The 21,795-nt window shown below is 42.4% G+C and overlaps 1 protein-coding gene across 1 annotated transcript; it reads left to right on the plus strand.

Annotated features, from left to right (window-relative positions):
- Positions 1-10,510: 10,510 nt before the first annotated feature.
- On the plus strand, positions 10,511-18,293 carry LOC115170989 (26S proteasome non-ATPase regulatory subunit 3). The gene is made up of 12 exons (XM_029727416.1): positions 10,511-10,591; positions 10,696-10,860; positions 11,499-11,689; positions 11,879-12,016; positions 12,205-12,341; positions 12,512-12,702; positions 13,453-13,556; positions 14,172-14,286; positions 14,368-14,487; positions 14,630-14,733; positions 17,076-17,282; positions 17,906-18,293. The coding sequence occupies exons 2-12, from the start codon at positions 10,701-10,703 to the stop codon at positions 17,981-17,983; spliced, it is 1,545 nt and encodes a 514-aa protein (XP_029583276.1). The 5' UTR covers positions 10,511-10,591; positions 10,696-10,700; the 3' UTR covers positions 17,984-18,293.
- The last annotated feature ends 3,502 nt before the right edge of the window (positions 18,294-21,795 follow it).

The following is a 21,795-nucleotide window of genomic DNA, read 5'->3' on the forward strand; positions in this document are numbered from 1 at the left end:
CCCTCATTAGTATGTGTTTATTTGCATGGACAAATGCACTCACTCACATTACCATTCATACTGTAATATGAGAATGTTTGTACATGGGTGCTATTTAAGCAATAAGGCATGGGGGGGTTTGGTATATGGCCAATATAGCAGGGATAAGGGCTGTCCTTAGGCACGACGCAACGCGCCTAGACACAGCCCTTAGCCGTGGTATATTGGCCATATATCACAAACTCCCGAGGATATATATTGCTATTATAAACTGGTTACCAAAGTAATTAAAGCAGTAAAAAAAATGTTTTGTCATACCCGTGGTGTACGGTCTGATATACCACAGCTTTCAGCCAATCAGCATTTAGGGCTCAAACTACCCAGTTTATAAGAGTGTATAGCCTACTGCTGACCTCTCCTCTTAGCTGAACATTATTACACACACACACACTCTCTCTCACTCTCTCTCCTGGATGTAAGGCAGGCTTGATAGGTGACATTCAAACAGTGTCCAGGTGTCTGAGAACATCCCTGTCACCACTGTCACTGAAACCAGAGTCATTGCCCTGCTTCTCAGTTACACCCTGTATTAAGTGAGAAGGCTTTCTCTCTGAAGGAAACGCACATTTCTTACCTTCATTTTTAAATGCTGTGTCCTCTGGGAAATTAAGACATTTCCTGACTGCTTTTGATTGTAAAGTGTAAAGTGGCTTATTGTCTTGTATTTAGACCTACTGTAGTCAATTGGAAGGTGTTGTTGTTTCATAAGAATTGAGGACTCATTTTCATTGTGTTAGGTGAATAGCTCATAGTCCTGAAATGTAGAAGATGGGTATAGGAACATACACACACACACACAACACACACACTGCTTCTGAGCTCATATCCAACCCTTTCAGAGTTACTAAACTCTCTCCTCCCCAGCGGGTTAATTGCAGGTGAAGGGAAAAAGTTCTCTCAGTCCATCTCCCTGAATGAGCTTTGTTGTTTCACTGATTACTTCTGCAATGCAACACTCACTTCGTTGTTTACAAAAGGAAGATAATACGCAGCAGAGAGAATGACACTTTGGTTTGCAGCTCCTGATTAGATCTCATAACTTTTGTTCTCTGTCCCACTCATTTCCTAAATTGCTTTGTGTTCTGTTTGCTTGATTTCACCTCTGTAATCAAGTCCACTAATTGCCTCTGATTTCAATCTCCAGCTGTGTATGATATTATACTGCATCAAAGGTTTAAAAAAAGATATATATATAATTCTCTGAAAGGAACTGTCTCTCTGTGGGAGTTGTAAAGGGGCTCCATGCTTGATGCAGCATAATCTTATTTCTTCAGAACCATTCCTAAAGCCCTTGTTATCCCACTGGCTAGCTCCTTGTTTGATTCTCCCACTGGCTAGCTAGCAACATGAACACCTGCATCCAGTCAGTGTGGCGCAGTCAGTGGGGCTGTTAACCTGTGTGTGTGTGTGTGTGTGTGTGTGTGTGTGTGTGTGTGTGTGTGTGTGTGCGCGTGCGCGTGCGCATGTATGGTGGGTGTGTATGTGTGTCTTTGTGCGTGCGTACCCAACCTCTAAATGGGTAACCTTGCCTGGGGCAGTGTCACCACTGGGAGCTTGGCCTACCGCAGGAGCCAAATCATATCCTGCCACAGCCTCCTGCAGAACAAAACCCACTCCAGCTGGTAAGCGAGCCCACCTTGTCCCCACATCACTAATGCCATGCTTTAGCCTAGATTGATGTCGTACTTACATTGTTCCCTAGCCAACGAAGAAGGAGCATGTCTTGAAAACGGAATCAAGGGTAACACCCAGCCTTGGCTAAGGCCTCCCATAATCTATTCTGTCCACCTACAATTACTGAATGGATGAGCGCTCTGACCTCATCTCTATCTCTCTCTCGCTCTCTCTCAGCCTTGCATTTAGACTGAATGTTGTATTTACTGCATGGTAGAACTGCAAACTCAAGGCTACAGCTCCCAGGTTTTGTGTGTGCTGGTATAATGACAGGTCTGTGTAATAATGAGCTTGGTCCACACTTCCCACACACTGTGGTAGCTGCTGTTATAGTCTGTGGCATTCCATCCTCTTTGATAGATACAGGTAAAATAGCTCAACTAATCAAAATGGCCAGTGTAGTGTAGGGCTAGCCAGCCACTTAGCAATTCAATTCTAATTTCGCCTGAAGCAGCTGAATATCCTCAAATTGGTAGTAATTTAATTTTGGTTCCGCAAATGATTACAAAATAATAATTTGTGTACTTGCAGCATTAGGTTTTTGTGAAAGTGGCAGGATTAGTAATAGTAAAAGAAGGATTGCCTTTCTTGTAAAAGGTATGGGAAGGGGAATTGAATGAAGGCTGTCACTCACTGCAATTTCCTAGAGAAAAGCATGAGCTAACACACACACACAAATGTTTGTGAAGGGGCTGACTAACCATGAGTAAGCAGTAAAAAAAATATATACATATATATATATATAGAGATAGATAGATAGATAGACAGACAGACAGACAGACAGACAGACAGACAGACAGACAGACAGACAGACTGACTGACTGACTGACAGACAGACAGACAGACAGACAGACAGACAGACAGACAGACAGACAGACAGACAGACAGACAGACAGACAGACAGACAGACAGACAGACAGACAGACAGATAGATAGATAGATAGATAGATAGATAGATAGATAGATAGATAGATAGATAGATAGATAGATAGATAGATAGATAGATAGATAGATAGATAGATAGAAAGAAAGAAAGTTGCACACTATATGCTCCCAACAATTGAATGGGTTAACCTAACCTACTGTGACGGCTTGTCCCCGCTCTGTCTACTGGGTTTTGCTGTGCTTACTTCCTGCAGGAGATTGGTGGGCGGAGTAGGAGAGGTGGGCGGAGCTGGGAGGGTCAGTCAGTGCTGATGGGGCACACCTGCGACAGCTCAGCTGTGGCACAAAGCCACTGTTTCCCCATTCAGCTAGAGATTCCTCTCTCCATGCATGTCTTTCGTTGTTTAGTTGTGGTTTTGGCAGTAGACACCTAATTTATAACCTTCATGCCTCATCTGATTATTATTGTGAGTGTTTATTCATGGAATAAATTCATTTTGTTATTCCTTTACCCAGTGTGTGGTTTCCCATTGTTTGTTACAATCTTGAGCCAGGTTGTAACACTACCTACCTCATTGCAAGAAAACACCACATCGGTGGTATTGTATTAAGAATTGGCAGTGGGTGCCTACCACAATATTAAAACCTTGTTCCATTAATGCTGCATGTATTGTACTTGTTATCCTTGCCAAAATCATGTCAAATGTGCACGTGTGGACTGATAATGTATTCATGCGTTGCTATTGTTCTCTTCATAGAGTTACAGTTGATCCAAATGTCACGTTTGTAGAGGAGAGCATTTCCCCATCAGGTAATGAGACACAGGCCATTCCGGATAGGGTGTCACACATCCATCCAATCTAATGGAGCATGCTCTGTCTCCACCAACTCCCTGCTTCTCTGGCCTGCTCTGGATCAGGCGTATATCAGGTGTCCGGATGGGCTACTGCAAGGTGGTCCTGCCTGTGTAGAATGACGACTTGAATGATAACTGTATGTGCACTTGTTTGTGCTGTATTATACAATGGGTGGGTCTAATCCTGAATGCTGATTGGTTAGAATCGCATTCCATCCGGTGTCTTTTTAAGCAATAAGGCCCGAGGGGGTGTGGTATGTGGCAAATATACCACGGCTCAGGGCTGTTCTTAAGCACTACGCAAAGCGGAGTGCCTGGATACAGCCCTTAGCCGTGGTATATTGGCCATATACCACAAACCCCCGAGGTGCCTTATTACTATTATAAACTGCTTACCAACATAATTAGAGCAGTAAAAAGAAATGTTTGTCAAACCCGTGGTAGACGGTCTGATATACCATGGCTGTCAGCCAATCAGCATTCAGGGCTCGAACCACCCAGTTTATAAGCAATCCACTATCTCATCAGCCCAGCCAGATAATTTATAAACTTGATCTCCACTACAAAAAGCATCTAGACATTATCTCACATTTCTTGTAAGCTAACATTTTCAACAGCGGATATTTGTATAAACCTTGCTGTTTGTTGCTCTGACATTTACAACATTGTTTCAATATAAAAATTTGATCTCAAGCTGTCACATCGTAATGAACCAGTCGGGAGTTGGGACGAGACAGACAGGCAGGCAACATTTCTCAGCCAGTCGAAATCATGAATGAGCATCATTCTTAAGTATCAAAATATCACATTTCTTAAATTAAGCAAACCAGATGGCACCATTTTCAAGTTTTTTTAAATCTTTGGATAGCCAGGGGCACACTCCAACACTCAGACATTATTTACCAACGAAGCATGTGCGTTTAGTGAGTCCGCCAGATCAGAGATAGCATGGATGACCAGGGATGTTCTCTTGATGAATTCGCGAATTGGACCATTTCCTTTTTCTGCTAAGCATTCAAAATGTAACGAGTACTTTTGGATGTCAGGGAAAATGTATAGAGTAAAAAGTATTTAAAAAAATTCAGGAATGTAGTAAAGTAAAAGTAGTCAAAAATATAAATACCCCCAAAAAACGACTTAAGTATTACTTTAAAGTATTTTTACTTAAGTACTTTACACCACTGGATACCGCCCAAGCCTAACTCACACCTCGTTAGTCTGCAGCTGGAGGTCAAGACAGAGACACCTCTTGACTCTTCAGAGCTCTGACTCCAGATGAGAACCAAAGAGGATAGGAGAGCCACCAAATTGACCCAATGCCCCGCCACCTCAGGAGCACCAAAGTGAGGCCTATTGTCGGCGTCTACTCTGTGATGTCTGACGTCTCTCCCTACGATGACCCCAACACAGGTATTTTCAGGGGGGGGGGGGGGGTTATCAAAAAGGGGCTTAGGTGTGTGTAGCTGAATTTTAGAGCCCCTTATCTTGATGGTGTAGAGAAACATTTTGCATTTTTAAGCCAATTTCCTGCAATTTTACAAATTTCTCCATTCAAATGAGATAACGTTTTGCAGTTTTAAAGCTAATTGCAATTCTATGCATCTTGCCATGGCTAATGGTGTGTTATTTTGCTCAAACATAATAACAAAATGAATACTGCTAAATTAATTGTTTTCCCTGACTGTCTAGATTTTATTTAGGTGAATTTTAGTTCTCAACGAGTAGGGCTTAGGTGGTAAATATTGGAAAATTATGGAGAAAAAAACATTTGTAGAAGGACTTTTTGTGACGTTTCAAAGGACATTCTACTCCAAAATGTATGAAAATAAATCTAAAAAAGAGAGGGCTTACTCTTTTACCATAGCCTATACATGGTCCATATTATCAGGCAGGTGTACTATTAGCGATAAGCTATCTGATGTAACATACCATTCTGTACAGTTCATTGATGGATGTATAAAATTAATGCTTGTGACAAAATGAAAATAGGAACATTTATTGAGCTGTATTGACACAAAGCGTACAAAAACAGACAATTTATAGCTTGAAACTCCATGTCAACAGTCCAATCTGTGTCTGTCTCTGTTTCTCTGTCTCCAGTCCTGTCCCTGTTTTTCTGTCTCTGTTACTCTGTCCGTGTCTCTAATTCTGTCCCTGTCTCTGTTTCTCTGTCTCTGTCCTGTCTGTTTCTCTGTCGCTATTACTCTGTCCTATCTCTGTTTCTCTGTCTCTGTCCTGTCGCTGTTACTCTGTCCCTGTCTCAAATTCTCTGTCCCTGCCTCAAATTCTCTGTCCCTGCCCCACTTGTTGTTGTCATTGACTTGAATGGCAGATGTCACACGCCTTTCGAACACCTCACTCTTCTTTTTTTTGTTATTGGCCGTGTAAAACATTTTTACAAGGTGCCTGTAGTCCACCTCCTCCTGCGATGGCCCATCTACTGCCACCCTGCAACACATATCCAGCTGGAGGTATTTTAGTCTGTCTTGACGTATTGAAAATACAGAGTGCAGGAATGTAGAAAGGGACAGAGAGAGGGACAGAGACAGGGACAGCATGCATTTAATCTGTTTGTCTTTTTGGGGTGCTGTAAAAACACACAATTATATTATTTACATTAAAAAGCTGTAATTGTATTTATTATGTAACCAGAGCTGTCACATTAAGATTTGCATATACACTGCTCCAAAAAATAAAGGGAACACTTAAACAACACATCCTAGATCTGAATGAAATAAATAATCGTATTAATTAAATACTTTTTTCTTTACATAGTTGAATGTGCTGACAACAAAATCACACAAAAATAATCAATGGAAATCCAATTCATCAACCCATGGAGGTCTGGATTTGGAGTCACACTCAAAATTAAAGTGGAAAACCACACTACAGGCTGATCCAACTTTGATGTAACGTCCTTAAAACAAGTCAAAATGAGGCTCAGTAGTGTGTGTGGCCTCCACGTGCCTGTATGACCTCCCTACAACGCCTGGGCATGCTCCTGATGAGGTGGCGGATGGTCTCCTGAGGGATCTCCTCCCAGACCTGGACTAAAGCATCCGCCAACTCCTGGACAGTCTGTGTTGCAACGTAGCGTTGGTGGATGGAGCGAGACATGATGTCCCAGATGTGCTCAATTGGATTCAGGTCTGGGGAACGGGCGGTCCATAGCATCAATGCCTTCCTCTTGCAGGAACTGCTGACACACTCCAGCCACATGAGGTCTAGCATTGTCTTGCATTAGGAGGAACCCAGGGCCAACCGCACCAGCATATGGTCTCACAAGGGGTCTGAGGATCTCATCTCGGTACCTAATGGCAGTCAGGCTACCTCTGGCGAGCACAGGGAGGGCTGTGCGGCACCCCAAAGAAATGCCACCCCACACCATGACTGACCCACCGCCAAACCGGTCATGCTGGAGGATGTTGCAGGCAGCAGAACGTTCTCCACAGCATCTCCAGACTCTGTCACGTCTGTCACGTGCTCAGTGTGAACCTGCTTTCATCTGTGAAGAGCACAGGGCGCCAGTGGTGAATTTGCCAATCATGGTGTTCTCTGGCAAATGCCAAACGTCCTGCACGGTGTTGGGCTGTAAGCACAACCCCCACCTGTGGACGTCGGGCCCTCATACCACCCTCATGGAGTCTGTTTCTGACCATTTGAGCAGACACATGCACATTTGTGGCCTGCTGGAGGTCATTTTGCAGGGCTCTGGCAGTGCTCCTCCTGCTCCTCCTTGCACAAAGGCGGAGGTAGCGGTCCTGCTGCTGGGTTGTTGCCCTCCTACGGCCCCCTCCACACCTCCTGATGTACTGGCCTGTCTCCTGGTAGCGCCTCCATGCTCTAGACACTACGCTGACAGACACAGCAAACCTTCTTGCCACAGCTCGCATTGATTTGCCATCCTGGATGAGCTGCACTACCTGAGCCACTTGTGTGGGTTGTAGACTCCGTCTCATGCTACCACTAGAGTGAAAGCACCGCCAGCATTCAAAAGTGACCAAAACATCAGCCAGGAAGCATAGGAACTGAGAAGTGGTCTATGGTCACCACCTGCAGAACCACTCCTTTATTGGGGGTGTCTTGCTTATTGCCTATAATTTACACTTGTTGTCTATTCCATTTGCACAACAGCATGTGAAATGTATTGTCAATCAGTGTTGCTTCCTAAGTGGACAGTTTGATTTCACAGAAGTGTGATTGACTTGGAGTTACATTGTGTTGTTTAAGTGTTCCCTTTATTTTTTTGAGCAGCATATATACATTGCAAGTGAACCCTGGCCAAGAAAGTAGAGTACACTATGTGTAGAGGACAGCGCATTACATTTTTCCTGTTTATATTTACCAGCTTGAGGGTAGAGAACAGCCTCTTCATATCAGCAGTTTGGATTGGGGCTGTTAGAGCAATGGATGCAGCCAGGCTGAGAGCAGGGAACAGGTCACTGACATCAGGAGCCACCAGCCACAGAACCTCTTCCAGACGTTTAGACTGTAACATGCAAATCAGATTAAGAATTTTCAATTGAACACGATTTTATTCATATCTTTGTGTTTTGTCTCAAACCTTTAAGTCTGGACTCTTCACCCTCTCCACTAATGTTTCCATTCCCCAAGGAGCTTGTCTTCTCTCAGTCTAGGGAAATCTTTTGCAAGGACACACATCTCCTCAATCCCATAGTCAGGGTCAGTGCTGTTGAGGATGTTCTTCAGGGTAAACACAATGAAAGTACCCAAAGTTTGGGAAGCGGCATTCAACGTTCAAGACAAGCATGTCGTGGAATAGGTACATAACCTACAATGAAATGAATACATTATTCATCAAGGTTTTATTCTTATAGTTCTCTTGAACCTCTCCCAGACACCATCTTTGAAGTAAGATGGGATCCTGTCTTGTAGGGACTTGAGGCCATCTCCTGAGTTTCATCAGCTGTCCGGGTGGCTGGTCTCAAACGATCCCGCAGGTGAAGAAGCTGGATGTGAAGGCCCTGGGCTGGTGTGGTTACACGTGGTCTGTGGTTGTGAGGCCGGTTGGATGTACTGCCAAATTCTCTAAAACGTTGTTGGCCTCGGGCTTATGGTAAAGAAATTAACATAAAATTCTCTGCCAACAGTTCTGTTGGAAATTCCTGCAGTCAGCATGCAAATTGCATGCTCCCTCAAAACTTGAGACATCGGTGGCATTGTGTTATGTGACAAAACTGCACATTTTAGAGTGGCTGTTTATTGTCCCCGGCACAAGGTGCACCTGTTGTAATGATCATGCTATTTAATCAGTTTCTTGATATGCCACACCTGTCAGGTGGATTGATTATTTTGTAAATGAGAAATGATCTCTAACAGGGATGTAAACAACATTTTAGAGAAATAAGCTCTTTGTACATATGGAACATTTCTGGTATCTTTTATTTCAGCTCATGAAACTTTACATGTTGCGTTGACTATTTTTTTTGAATATATAGAGTTATGAGTAGGAGAAGAAGGCTCATTAATTGTACAGACAAAAGAAAATCAAACTAGCAGCTGTAACTGAAACTGAGAAGTGTGATGACATTATCTTTCAATAATGACACTTGGTGTTGTATACACATTCCCGATACAAATATTTAATATTAGCCACATTTTCAAAATGCACATATATGGTTATAAGTTGCAAGGGTTCACAATTGTTATCAAATGGTCAAATTATGAAAGACCGTCCTAAAGACATGCGAGGGAAAACAATGCCAACAATTCAAGAATGCAGAGTACATAAGTGACATATGCTCATATTATTGAACAGGTAGTGGGTCTCCCCTTCTGCAGTCTGTTTAGGTACACACACCCTTTCTTCACATACACCACCCACAACATTCATGTTGGCTCCTATGCCACTCTGGGCTCGTGTGGGTGGAACAGGCTTTGGTTTGTGGACCTCTGTCTGTGTGAGATCGCATGTCCCCTTCTTATTGGAGAGAGAGCCCCACGGTGGCAGGAGATGGCACAGCATGGGACGGGATCGCTGCATCGCCCCTCCACTACCTCCCCCACCATCCTCCCAGCCTTTGATGTGTCTCTCATTACTCTGCTGGCATGCTAGCACTTTCTCCATTTCCATGGTAACAGCTCATTCTTGTTTACCCCCTTGTGCAAACAATCCCTGATCTATCCTCTCTGTTTTCTCTTTCAAGACTGTGAAGGGAGTTGTGATTATATGACTTTATGGCACATCTCTTGCCTTTGGTTTGGTATCTTTACAGTAGATCTGTGTGGCGTGTGAACATCATCTGAAAATCATACTGTTCAGATGATCAAAGAAATAATGTTGGAATAGCAATCAGTGTAATTACTGTATGTGTGCGCCTAAGCTTCTAAAATGGTCATAAACGTTGTGAGTGGATTGGCTCACAAAGTAAATTATCCCACTAATGATGTATACTGATCAAAAATATAAATGCAACATGTAAAGTGTCGGTCCCATTTTTCATGAGCTGAGGAGTATTTCTGTCTGTAATAAAGCCCTTTTGTGGGGAGAAAAAGAATAATTCTGATTGGCTGGGCCTGGCTCCCCAGTGGATGGACCTGGCTCCCAAGTGGGTGGGCCTATGCCCTCACAGGCCCACTCATGGCTGTGCCCTTGCCCAATCATGAAATCCATAGATTAGAGCCTAATGAATGTATTTCAATTGACTGATTTCCTTCTATGAACTGTAACTCAGTAAAACTTTTAAATTGTTGCATGTTGCGTTTATATTTTTGTTCAGTATATATGTGTCAATGTGAGAAATGTACTTCATATAAATGACCACATAGGCTACAACTCTGCAAAAGCACTGTAGGTTTACAAGACATCATTGATTTCATCACAGCTCGCCATAAATTGTTTGGATTATTTCAGGAAGATTAGTGGAGCACTATAAATATGCGATTTCTCTCTAAATTTGATTAAGAAAATGATTATTGTTACCAGATCTCCCTCTTTTATATCTACATCAAAACAACAATTCGTACTAAAAGTAGCGTTACAGGGAAAATGATCACTTTCATCAGCTATCTATTACTTTTGACTGCTCGATATTGTCAGGATCAACTAGTATGGTATGTCCCCATAATCCTTTGCGCGTCACAATAGTTGCCAGTCATTCTGCCGACGAGACGAATGTGAGTGTTGAATGGAGTCAAATAAATGTGAATTCTTCGTAGTTTATTTTGACATGTCTTATTGATAGTTACGTTGTTACTTTTACTTGCACGTTTCATTTCAGACAGTATGAAAGAGACAACAGCCAAGAGACGCGAGAAATCCAAGGACTCCAAAGCTGATAAACAGAAGGATGCGGGCCCCGAGCCGCAGGATGTGGAGATGCCAGAGGAAGACTCGGCTACTGCAGAAAAGAAACCCAAGGAACTTGATACCCTCACACTTGAAGGTAGCTAGCTAGATGGTTAGCTGAGATATAACAGAAATACTGAAAAGGATACATTCAAACTCAATGTCAGATAACCTTACTGAATATTGCAACTGCTTCGTGTTTTTGCTACCTACTGTACTTAATGTTAGTTAGCTAGTTACCGTTAGCAAGCAGTTGTTAGTCAATGTAACTAGCTAACGTTAGCGTATTTGCCCGGTTTAATTGGCAATATTTTGTTCAAATGTAGCTATACTGAGAGAATATAGTTAGCCTAGTTAGCCTGTTTACTATATGGTCTGACTTTTATTCACTCGCTGGAGTAGTAACTAGCTAGGTAGCTAACGTTAGCTAGCTAGCTGGGTATCTAACAAAAACAAAACCCCTTAGTCATAGCTAGCCAGCTAGTTAATTTATCAGTTTGCTAGCAATGTTTACTTCAATGTGTGTCAGTTGGAAATCACTACTGTCAAAGCAGTACTTTTATATATTTATCTCCAATTGTAGCTACCTACCTTGCCATGTCAGTCACTACATTGTATTTTAAATTGTTTTCAGTGTTGAGATGAGTGAAAGAACTGACATTAGGTGTCAGATTGTTTTGTATCACTCTTCTATAAGTCTTTCCTTATGACCTTACTCCCCCTCTCCCGTTGTAGACATCAAGGAGCATGTAAAGCAGATAGAGAAGGCTGTGTCGGGCAAGGAGCCTCGCTTTGTGCTGAGGGCCTTGCGTGCCCTGCCCTCCACCAGCCGCCGCCTCAACCCCAATGTGCTGCACAAGGCTGTGTCAGGCTTCTACACCTCCAATGCCGCCGGCAAGGAGTTCCTACTCAGCTTCCTGGAGGAGGTATGATGAGCACGGATAGTATCAGATAGAAAAGACTGTGGTATTACTATTGCTGAGAAACCTTGGCTATTAACTATTACTCATGGCCTTTTTTGCTCTGTCTCCTTTGGTTGCTTTCTGTCCGGTTCTGTCTTTCCTTTTCCCTCCTCTACCCACACCCTCTCCCCTCCATCTATTGCATTCTTCCAGCCCATGGACACCGAGGGAGATGTCCAGTTCAGGCCCCGTACAGGGAAGGCAGCTGCCACCCCCCTGATCCCTGAGGCGGAGGCCTACCTGCAGCTACTCCTGGTGGTTTACCTCACCAACAACAAACGCTACACAGAGGTGGGCTGACTGAGCTCACACGCTCTCTCTCATGCATGCACAGTACATATTTATATTAGATTGAGCTCAGATTTCTCTTTGCTTTTACATTGCTCACCATCATACCATAGTCCTTAGAAATGAGTTATGACTGGGTTAAAGCCCGACTGCCTGTCTTGGTTGTTAGCTTCTCACTTTTCTCTCTGTAGGCCCAGAAGGTGTCAGACGAGCTCTTGCAGAAGATCGGCCCTCAGAACCGGCGGGCTCTGGACCTGGTGGCTGCTAAGTGTTACTACTACCACTCCCGCGTCTACGAGTTCCTCAACCAGCTGGACACCGTGCGTAGGTAAGCCCACCAACACTTTCACTGACTATTTTTGTTTTTTCTGACTTAAACAGATGGGGGAAAGATGGAATTTGTTTCAAAAGGCAGTAGGCCAGTTTGGAACCTATGCAAGTCAATATGTAATGCCTTTGATCGATTTTTAAACAAATTAAAACCCTTCTCTCGCAAAGTTTCCTGCACACACGCCTGAGGACAGCCACCTTGCGGCACGACGCCGACGGCCAGGCCACGCTGCTCAACCTGCTGCTGAGGAACTACCTGCAGTACAACCTGTACGACCAGGCTGAGAAGCTGGTGTCCAAGTCAGTCTTCCCCGAGCTGGCCAACAACAACGAGTGGGCCCGCTACCTCTACTATACAGGTGAGGGGGAGGAGCCCTAAGCATACCAATTTCTGTTGAAATAAAGCATCACCTGTGATAAAACTGTAAACATTTTATTAGTTGACGACATCAGAAGTTTAGTTTAATCACATTCAATTTAATTATCAGGCCACTATGCCTCTACAGATTTTGAAGTGACTATAAGAAACTTCCTCAGAATATGAATTAATTTGTAGTTATGGCCTTAGTTTGCTGCTTTTCCACACTGATCATTCTCTCCCTCCCAGTGGCGTAAAGTACTTAAGTAAAGATACGTTAAAGTACTACATAAGTAGGTTTTTTGTGTTATCTGCACTTTAATTTACTATTTGTATTTTTGACAACTTATACTTTTTTACTTCATTTCTGAAGAAAATACTGTACTCTTTACTCCATACATTTTCACTGACATCCAAAAGTACTCGTTACATTTTTAATGCTTAGCAGGACAGAAAATTGTCAAATTCACACACTTATAAAGAGACTATCCCTATTATGTCTGTGTTGGAGTGTGCCCCTGGCTAGCTGTAAACATAAAAACAAAGTTATTCATACTTTTACTTTTGATACTTATGTAGATTTTAGCAATTACATTTACTTTTGATACTTAAGTATATTTAAGACCAAATACTTTTAGACTTTTACTCAAGTAGGTTTACTGCTTGAGGAATTTTCTATTAAGGCATCTTTACTTTTACTCAAGTATGACAATTGGGTACTTTTTCCACCACTGCTCCCTCGCCCCTCCAGGTCGTATCAAGGCTATCCAGCTGGAGTACACAGAGGCCAGGAGGACCCTGACCAACGCCTTGAGGAAGGCCCCCCAACACACAGCTGTGGGCTTCAAACAGACAGTCAGTACACACAGCATGCAGTTTTTCCCTAAGTGTAATTATTACATTTTAGTCTTTTAGCAGACACTTATCCAGAGCGACTTATAGAAGCAATTTTGATTAATAACCTTGCTCAAGGGCACATCCGACAGATTTTTCACCATGTCGTCACACGGATTTGAAACGGTGACCTTTTGGTTACTGGCCCAACTCTCTTAACCACTAGGCTACCTTTATTTTTATTTTTTTTAAATACACTTTTGTTAAGGTTTTGCAGTTGCTGCTCAAACGTTATTTATATAGCACATTTCTTACAGGGGATGATGCATTTTTTTTTAATATATATATTTAGTTTTACATTTTTCCTAATTTTCTTTCTCCACTTCATACACACACAAACCTACACACACGAACAACAACTTAGATGCACGCAATGACATCTCATCTGCCAAGACCCGCATGCTCACCCCCCCACCCCTAAGGCCTGCATTATTGGCTGTAAATTGTATCAATTTGTTTTTCTCAGTCGCTAATGCTATTTCAATAATAATTCAGCAGATGCAGGTCAAAGTGCTTAACAAATAAAATAGCCCACAAAAAAAGTTCTGTTTGTTCACATCTCTCTATCCCTATCAGGTCCACAAGTTGCTGATTGTGGTGGAGCTGTTGCTTGGGGAGATCCCAGACAGGCTGCAGTTCCGCCAGGCTCCACTGAAGAGATCCCTAGCGCCCTATTTCCTGCTCACCCAGGGTAAGTTATCGGAAAGCTGGGTCATGAGAATGCATTTTAAGTGTGAGTAAGATTTCAACCCTGGTCTCTGTTCCCACACAGCTGTCAGGACGGGTAACCTGGCCAAGTTCAACCAGGCCCTGGATCAGTTTGGAGAGAAGTTCCAGGCAGACGGCACCTACACCTTGATCATCCGCCTGCGACACAATGTCATCAAGACAGGTCAGTGACCAGGCCTTTCACTTTGGGCTTTTCTTCCACATTATCAGATGGCTTCCTCTCTTCTTTTTAAGTTTTTGGTCATGGCTCTTCATTTTTAATACCTGAATGACTTGTTGATATTTAAAATCATCTCTCCCTGTAGGTGTGCGTATGATCAGCCTGTCATACTCTCGTATATCACTGGCAGACATCGCTCAGAAGCTGCAGCTGGACAGTCCAGAGGATGCTGAGTTCATAGTGGCCAAGGTAACATGACATACTACAGCCATACTCAATTGGTGGACCGTTATCCGAACCCAGATTGGGGTCAACACGGTCTAGGTGCGTGGATCAGAAAACCAGTCAGTGTCTGATGTGACCATTTGCCTCATGCAGCGTGACACATCTCCTTCGCATACAGTTGATCAGGCTGTTGATTGTGGCTTGTGGAATGTTGTCCCACTCCTCTTCAATGGCTGTGCGAAGTTGCTGGATATTGGTGGGAACTTGAACACACTATCATACATGTCGATCCACGGCATCCCAAACATGCTCAATGGGTGATGTGTCTGGTGAGTATGCAGGCTATGGAAGAACTGGGACATTTTCAGCTTTAAGGAATTGTGTACAGATTCTTGCGACATGGCATTTTCATGATTAAAAATTAGGTGATTGTTGTGCCATTCATGCGCCGCAATGGGCCTCAGGATCTCATCACGGTGTCTCTGGGCATTCAAATTGTCATCGATAAAATGCAGTTGTGCTCGTTGTCCGTAGCTTATGCCTGCCCATACCATAATCCCACCGCCACCATGGGGCATTCTGTCCACAACATTGACATCAGCAAACCGCTCGCCCACATGACTCCAAACACACTTTCTGCCATCTACTCGGTACAGTTGAAACCAAGATTCATCTGTGAAGAGCACGCTTCTCCAGCGTGCCAGTGGCCATCGAAGGTGAGCAATTATCCACCAAAGTCTGTTAGGACGCTGAACTGCAGTCAGGTCAAGATCCTGGTGAGGATGACGAGAACGCAAATGAGCTTCCCTGAGACTGTTTCTGACAGTTTGTGCAGAAATTATTTTGCTGTGCATACCTACAGTTTCATCAGCTGTCCGGGTGGCTGATCTTAGACAATCCCGTAGGTGAAAAAGCCGAATGTGGAGGTCCTGGGCTGGCGTGGTTACATGTGGTCTGCGGTTGTGAGGCCAGTTGTACCGACATGAACATTACAGCTCTGCTGGAAATTCCTGTAGTCAGCATGCCAATTGCGTGCTCCCTTAACTTGTAACGTGGCTTTGTGAGCTTGTGTAATGATCATGCTGTTTAATAATCAGCTTCTTGAAATGCCAAACCTGTCAGGTGACTGGACAAAGGAGAAATGCTCAATAACAGGGATGTAAACAAATTTGCATCACATTTGAGAGAAATAAGCTTTTTGTGCGTATAACAATGTCTGGGGTGTTTTATTTCAGTTAATGAAACATGGGATCAACACTTTACGTTTATATTTTTGTTCAGTGTATATATTGTACCTTTACCTTAAAGATAAACCCCTCCTTAATGCAACCGCTGTGTCAGATTTCAAAAAAGCTTTACGGGGAAAGCACACCATTCGATAATCTGAGTACAGCCACCAAAACAAGCCATACAGATACCCGCCAAGTTGTGGAGTCAACAAAAGTCAGAAATAGCGTTATAAATATTCACTTACCTTTGATCTTCATCGGAATGCACACCCAGGAATCCCAGTTCCACAACAAATGTTTGTTTTGTTCGATAAAGTTAATCTTTATGTCCAAATACCTCCTTTTTGTTTGCGCGTTTAGTTCACTAATCCAAATGCACTAAGTCCAGACGAAAAGTCAAAAAAGTTCCATTACAGTTCGTAGAAACATGTCAAATGATGTATATAATCAATCTTTAGGATGTTTTTATCATAAATCTTTAATAATATTCCAACCGGAAAATTCGGTTGTCATTAGAAAGGAAAGGGAACGGAGCTCGTGCTCACAGCCGCGCGCGATAAACCACTCATGGCTATCAGCTGAGCCACTTGTGTGAGTGGTCTTATTCTCTCCCCTTTCACAATAGAAGCCTGAAACAACTTTCTAAAGACTGTTGACATCTAGTGGAAGCCTTAGGAAGTGCAATCTGACTCCATTTACACTGGATATTGGATAGGCAATCACTTGTAAAACTACAAACCTCAGATTTCCCACTTCCTGGTTGGATTTTTCTCAGGTTTTTGCCTGCCATATGAGTTCTGTTATACTCAGACGTTATTTTAACAGTTTTAGAAACTTTAGTGTTTTCTATCGAAATCTACTTATTATATGCATATTCTATTTACTTTGGGCACACTTTTAATCCGGACGTGAAAATACTGCCCCCTAGGTTAAGAGGTTAAGATCATGGTGTATCCCCACCTCCTGCTCTACATCAACTCATGGAAGTATTTCCTAAAGAGCATTAATAGAAAAGCACATCGCTTCTGTGGTAAATATGGCATGCATTCCTCAACTGTCCTAAGCCACAGGTGGCAATGGAAAACTACCTCAGTCTCTTACTGATTTCTCTCTCCCGACATCATCCCTCTTTTCCAGGCAATCCGTGATGGAGTGATCGAAGCCAGCATTAACCATGAGAAGGGCTATGTTCAGTCTAAAGAGACCATGGATATCTACGGTACCAGGGAGCCCCAGCTGGCCTTCCACCAGAGGATCTCCTTCTGCCTGGACATACACAACATGTCTGTCAAGGCCATGAGGTTTCCACCCAAGGCTTACAACAAGGACCTAGAATCAGCAGAGGTGTGTACCAACCTTGTACTACTCCTTGTATTAGCCCCTGAAATTGACCCTCGTGAGAGTTCTTTTGGAGATGGTAGGAAATTGTTCCTTATATCTGTTCTACTGAACTAACAATATACTATATTTTACTGTTGTGACCACAAGGGGGTAGTGTTGTCAACTACTTTGTCAAATGTTATATTTGGTGCTAGAATTTCAGACTAGATGCGTACGATCATTTTAAAATGATTGCTATTTGCAAACTTAATCGTTTTAAAGATGCACTATGCAGAAATCACTCTGCCGTTTTCTGGTTGCTAAGTCTAATAGTTCGCCTAATTTCAGTTTGTGAGAATCATTGTACCATCTAAGCCACTTAGATGGTACAATGATTTTGGTTATGGAAATATATTTTCCATAACCAAGAATATTATATTTTCAGCTATTTGAAGCTGGTGTACAAAACCAAATTTTAAGATCGGGATGCTTAGAAATAGCGCACATAGAACAGATCTACCGCTTAAACTTGCTTTCAATGAGAATGACAGACCTATAACATGGATTTCTGTGTGAATTTGGTCCCAAAAAGTTACCTATTGCTGCTTTAATGTGTTGACATGTTCTTCTGTGTGTTTACATTTCAGGAGCGCAGAGAGCGGGAGCAGCAGGACCTGGAGTTCGCCAAGGAGATGGCCGAAGATGACGACGACAGTTTCCCATGATCCTCTGAGGGGAGCAAGTGCAAGGATGCCTTGACTTTTTTCCCCCTTTTTCTCCCCCTCCATCCTTCCTCCTCCCTCTTGTAATAGTTGTTTTTGTTTATTTCTCTGCAGGCACAAGGCCATTATAATGTTATATATCTATGTTAGCATTCTAACATACAATAAGAACCTCTATTCAACTCTACCACTGGTCCTCGTTGTCCCTGCTTTTAGACTTTGCATGTCACTGTTAACTTGCTGGTGGAAGCATTTGGTGTATCTGTACTGAGTTTGAGGCCAGCACACAAATAAACAGTCTTTGTCAATTTAATTTCTAATTTGGGGAACACTAATTTGTACAGTGAATGTCTGGAAATCTAATCTGTTTGGCACAGAGCAGCTTGTATTTGTAAGCTTTGCTGTCAGGAATGATGTTGGGTCCTTGATTTGTTATTCTTGCTGCGCAATGCAATTCAATATCTTGACAGCTGCCCTTTCTAAAATGCGGAAATGGAAACTCATATTTCAAAATACCTTGAGGAAATCAATTAATTTGTTGCCCCTCTTGAGAACTGCTTGCCATTGAACTCAACTAGTTAGATTTCTCTCTGCCTCATTGTTTATTATTCACAGCTCCTGTTCCTTCCCCTGATTTTCTTCATTTAGCTCTCTCTTCCTCCTACCTCAGGGTGCATCCCAATTATCTACATTTTTCAGGAAGTGTGCACTTGTTCCATTCGCTTCATGGATTTTAAAAGAAAGACATTTTAAAAGAAATAACTGGTATAATACAGTGCATTCGGAAAGTATTCAGACCCCTCATCTTTTTCCACATTTTGTTACGTTACAGCCTTATTCTAAAATGGATGAAGTTTTTTCCTCAATCTACACACAATACCCCATAACAAAGCAAAAGCATGTTTTTAGAAAAGGTTGCAAAATTATAAATAAATGGAAATATCACATTTTATTTAAGTATTCAGACCCTTTACTCAGTCCTTTGTGAAGCACCTTTGGCAGCAATTACAGCAATTGTCTTCCCTGTGGCTCAGTTGGTAGAGCATGGTGTTTGCAACGCCAGCATGGTGTGTGCAACGCAGGGTTGTGTGTTCGATTCCCACGGGGGGCCAGTACAAAAAAAAATCTAAGAAAAAAGGCATGAAATGTATGCATTCACTACTGTAAGTCGCTCTGGGTAAGAGTGTCTGCTAAATGACTAAAATGTAAATTACAGCCTTGAGTCTTCTTGAGTATTACGCAACAAGCTTGACACAACTGTATTTGGGGAGTTTCTCCCATTCTCTGCTCTGTCAGGTTGGATGGTGAGCGTCACTGCACAGCAATTTTCAGGTTTCTGTGTGCTTAGGGTTGTTGTCCTGAACCTTTGCCCCAGTCGGAGGTCCTGAGTACTCTGTAGCAGGTTTTCATCAAGGATCTCTCTGTATGTTGCTGTGTTCATCTTTCCCTTGATTCTGACAAGTCTCCCAGCCTCTGAAAAACATCCCCACAGCATGATTCTGCCACCACCATGCTTCACCGTAGGGATGGTGCCAGGTTTCCTCCAGACGTGATGCTTTGCATTCAGGCCAAAGGGTTCAATCTTGGTTTCATCAGACCAGAGAATCTTGTTTCTCATGGTCTGAGAATCCTTTCGGTGCTATCTGGCAAATTCCAAGCGACTGTCATGTGCCTTTTTACTGAGGAGTGGCTTCAGTCTGGTTACTCTACCATAAAGGCCTGATTGGTGGAGTGCTGCAGAGATGGTTGTCCTTCTGGAAGGTTCTCCCATCTCCACAGAGGAACTCTGGCGCTCTATCAGTGACCATTGGGTTCTTGGTCACCTTCCTGACCAAGGCCCTTTTCCCCCAATTGCTAAGTTTGGCTGGACGGCCAGCTAAAGGAAGAGTCTTGGTGGTTCCAAACTTCGTCCATTTAAGAATGTGTTCTTGGGGACCTTCAATACTGCAGAAATGTTTTGTTACACTTCCCCAGATCTGTGCCTCGACACAATCCTGTCTCGGAGCTCTACGGACAATTCCTTCAACCTCATGGCTTTGATTTTGCGCTGACATCCATTGTCGTCTGTGGGACCTTTATATAGACAGGTGTGTGTGCCTTTCCAAATCATGTCCAATCAATTGAATTTACCACAGGTGGACTCCAAGTTGTAGAAACATCTCAAGGATGATCAATGGAAACAGGATGCGCCTGAACTCAATTTCGAGTCTCATAGCAAAGGGTCTGAATACTTATGTAAATAACGTTTTTCTGTTGTTTTTTTTTAAATAATTTTTTATACATTTGCAAACATTTTCTAAAACCCTGTTTTCACTTTCATTATGGGGTATTTCGTGTAGATTGAGGAAAACATTTAATTTGATCCATTTTACAATAAGGCTGTAATGTAACAAAATGTGAAAAAAGGGAAGGGGTCTGAATACTTTCCCGAATGCACTGTATAAACTAATCATATAATGCATGAAATGCCAGTCATTTCCTGTCAAATTAATGAAGGAAGTGAACGAATGCCCATGCCAACACCAATCCAGTGCTTTTCAATATGTGGAGACTAGTGAATAAATCATACTTCCGGAGGAGGGAGAGATTATTAGGACACAACCGTAGACATACAGTTCAAGGCCCTTTGCAAGGTAAGGTAATTTGTGGAAAGTCAGTTTAATTCGTACACCAATTGCCATTGCATCTATGAAAATAAGAAATGTTTGTCTTTGGTAAAGCGTGACAGTAGAACCTTGGTGCATGTTTTTGGCCATTTATCAATTTATTGTATTATAAAAATCTATACACCTACTGGCTGCTTGTGATCATTTGTCAAATGTGTTTTAATTTGTTAAATTAAGATATAGAATTTGATAATACTTCAGAAAGTTGATAGGTTCAAAGTGGACAAGATTTCAAGAGCACAAAATCAAGAGCATCGTGCTTGATTACTCAATTACTAGGTGACAATTGAATATTAAAATGTCAAGATGCTCGGGCAAAATGGATTGATCATATTGTCAGGGATCAGTCATAATGATGCATTCGATATTCACGACCTTGCATTACGGGTAGGCACAACAACTGGAACAGGCCTAGCCTACACTGGAAAAAAATGTACACCATCAAAAGAAGCGTATAGCACTGTCATGCCAATTCTTGAAGCGATATAGGTTATTCATGAACGGCATGACAAATGGTACATTAAGACGCTGGGAATGAGGTCCGTTATTGCCAAAGAAAATGATTTGTAGTCAAGAACAGCGAGCACACCTTGCAATCAAGATGTGTGTGGACTTGCTGTGATTGCGCAATGCACATAGCTTGAAGTAAGACCACTTAACTTGCTGCGGAAGAAACGATTTCACAAATGGGGACATTCGTCTTTAATATGCTCGAGGCAATAAAATATGGACTAAGCATTTGATAACGCAACCTTATATCCTTTGTATAGACCTACTCAGAGGGAAGCATACGTAAAATGTCGAATTGCTACAACTAGAGTTGTGAAATTATGTACATATATTTTTCCTGAGTAATGTAGCCCTACACGAACGTCACTGAAAATGCCATGAGGCTGTTTGAGTCATTGCTCGCCGTGATGTCAACAGCTACACGTGCGAACTTTCTCTGCAGTGTATTTGGATGTGCGACTGTTTTTTAGAGCGCAGGTAGCTACTTTCAAGCATAGCCTATTGTCCGCAGCGCGACTGTTCACTTCAGGCTATTGAATTTAATCAAAAACTCATGTGACATTCTTTCGGAATTATAGGCTACAACTAATTTCCCATTCGTAAATGTAAATTAAAGAGTACAATAATAATAATTATAGC

The sequence above is a fragment of the Salmo trutta genome, chromosome 32 (genome assembly GCF_901001165.1).
Source record: "Salmo trutta chromosome 32, fSalTru1.1, whole genome shotgun sequence".
Classification (NCBI taxonomy): Eukaryota; Metazoa; Chordata; class Actinopteri; order Salmoniformes; family Salmonidae; genus Salmo; species Salmo trutta.

What these genes read in the sequence shown, in the direction of transcription:
- LOC115170989 (XM_029727416.1), top strand. Translation starts at nt 10,701, where the DNA reads ATGAAAGAGACAACAGCCAAGAGACGCGAGAAATCCAAGGACTCCAAA. An exon ending in TACTCAGCTTCCTGGAGGAG is followed by an intron (nt 11,690 to 11,878) that starts GTATGATGAGCA and finishes GCATTCTTCCAG; the next exon opens with CCCATGGACACCGAGGGAGA. An exon ending in CAGCTGGACACCGTGCGTAG is followed by an intron (nt 12,342 to 12,511) that starts GTAAGCCCACCA and finishes TCTCTCGCAAAG; the next exon opens with TTTCCTGCACACACGCCTGA.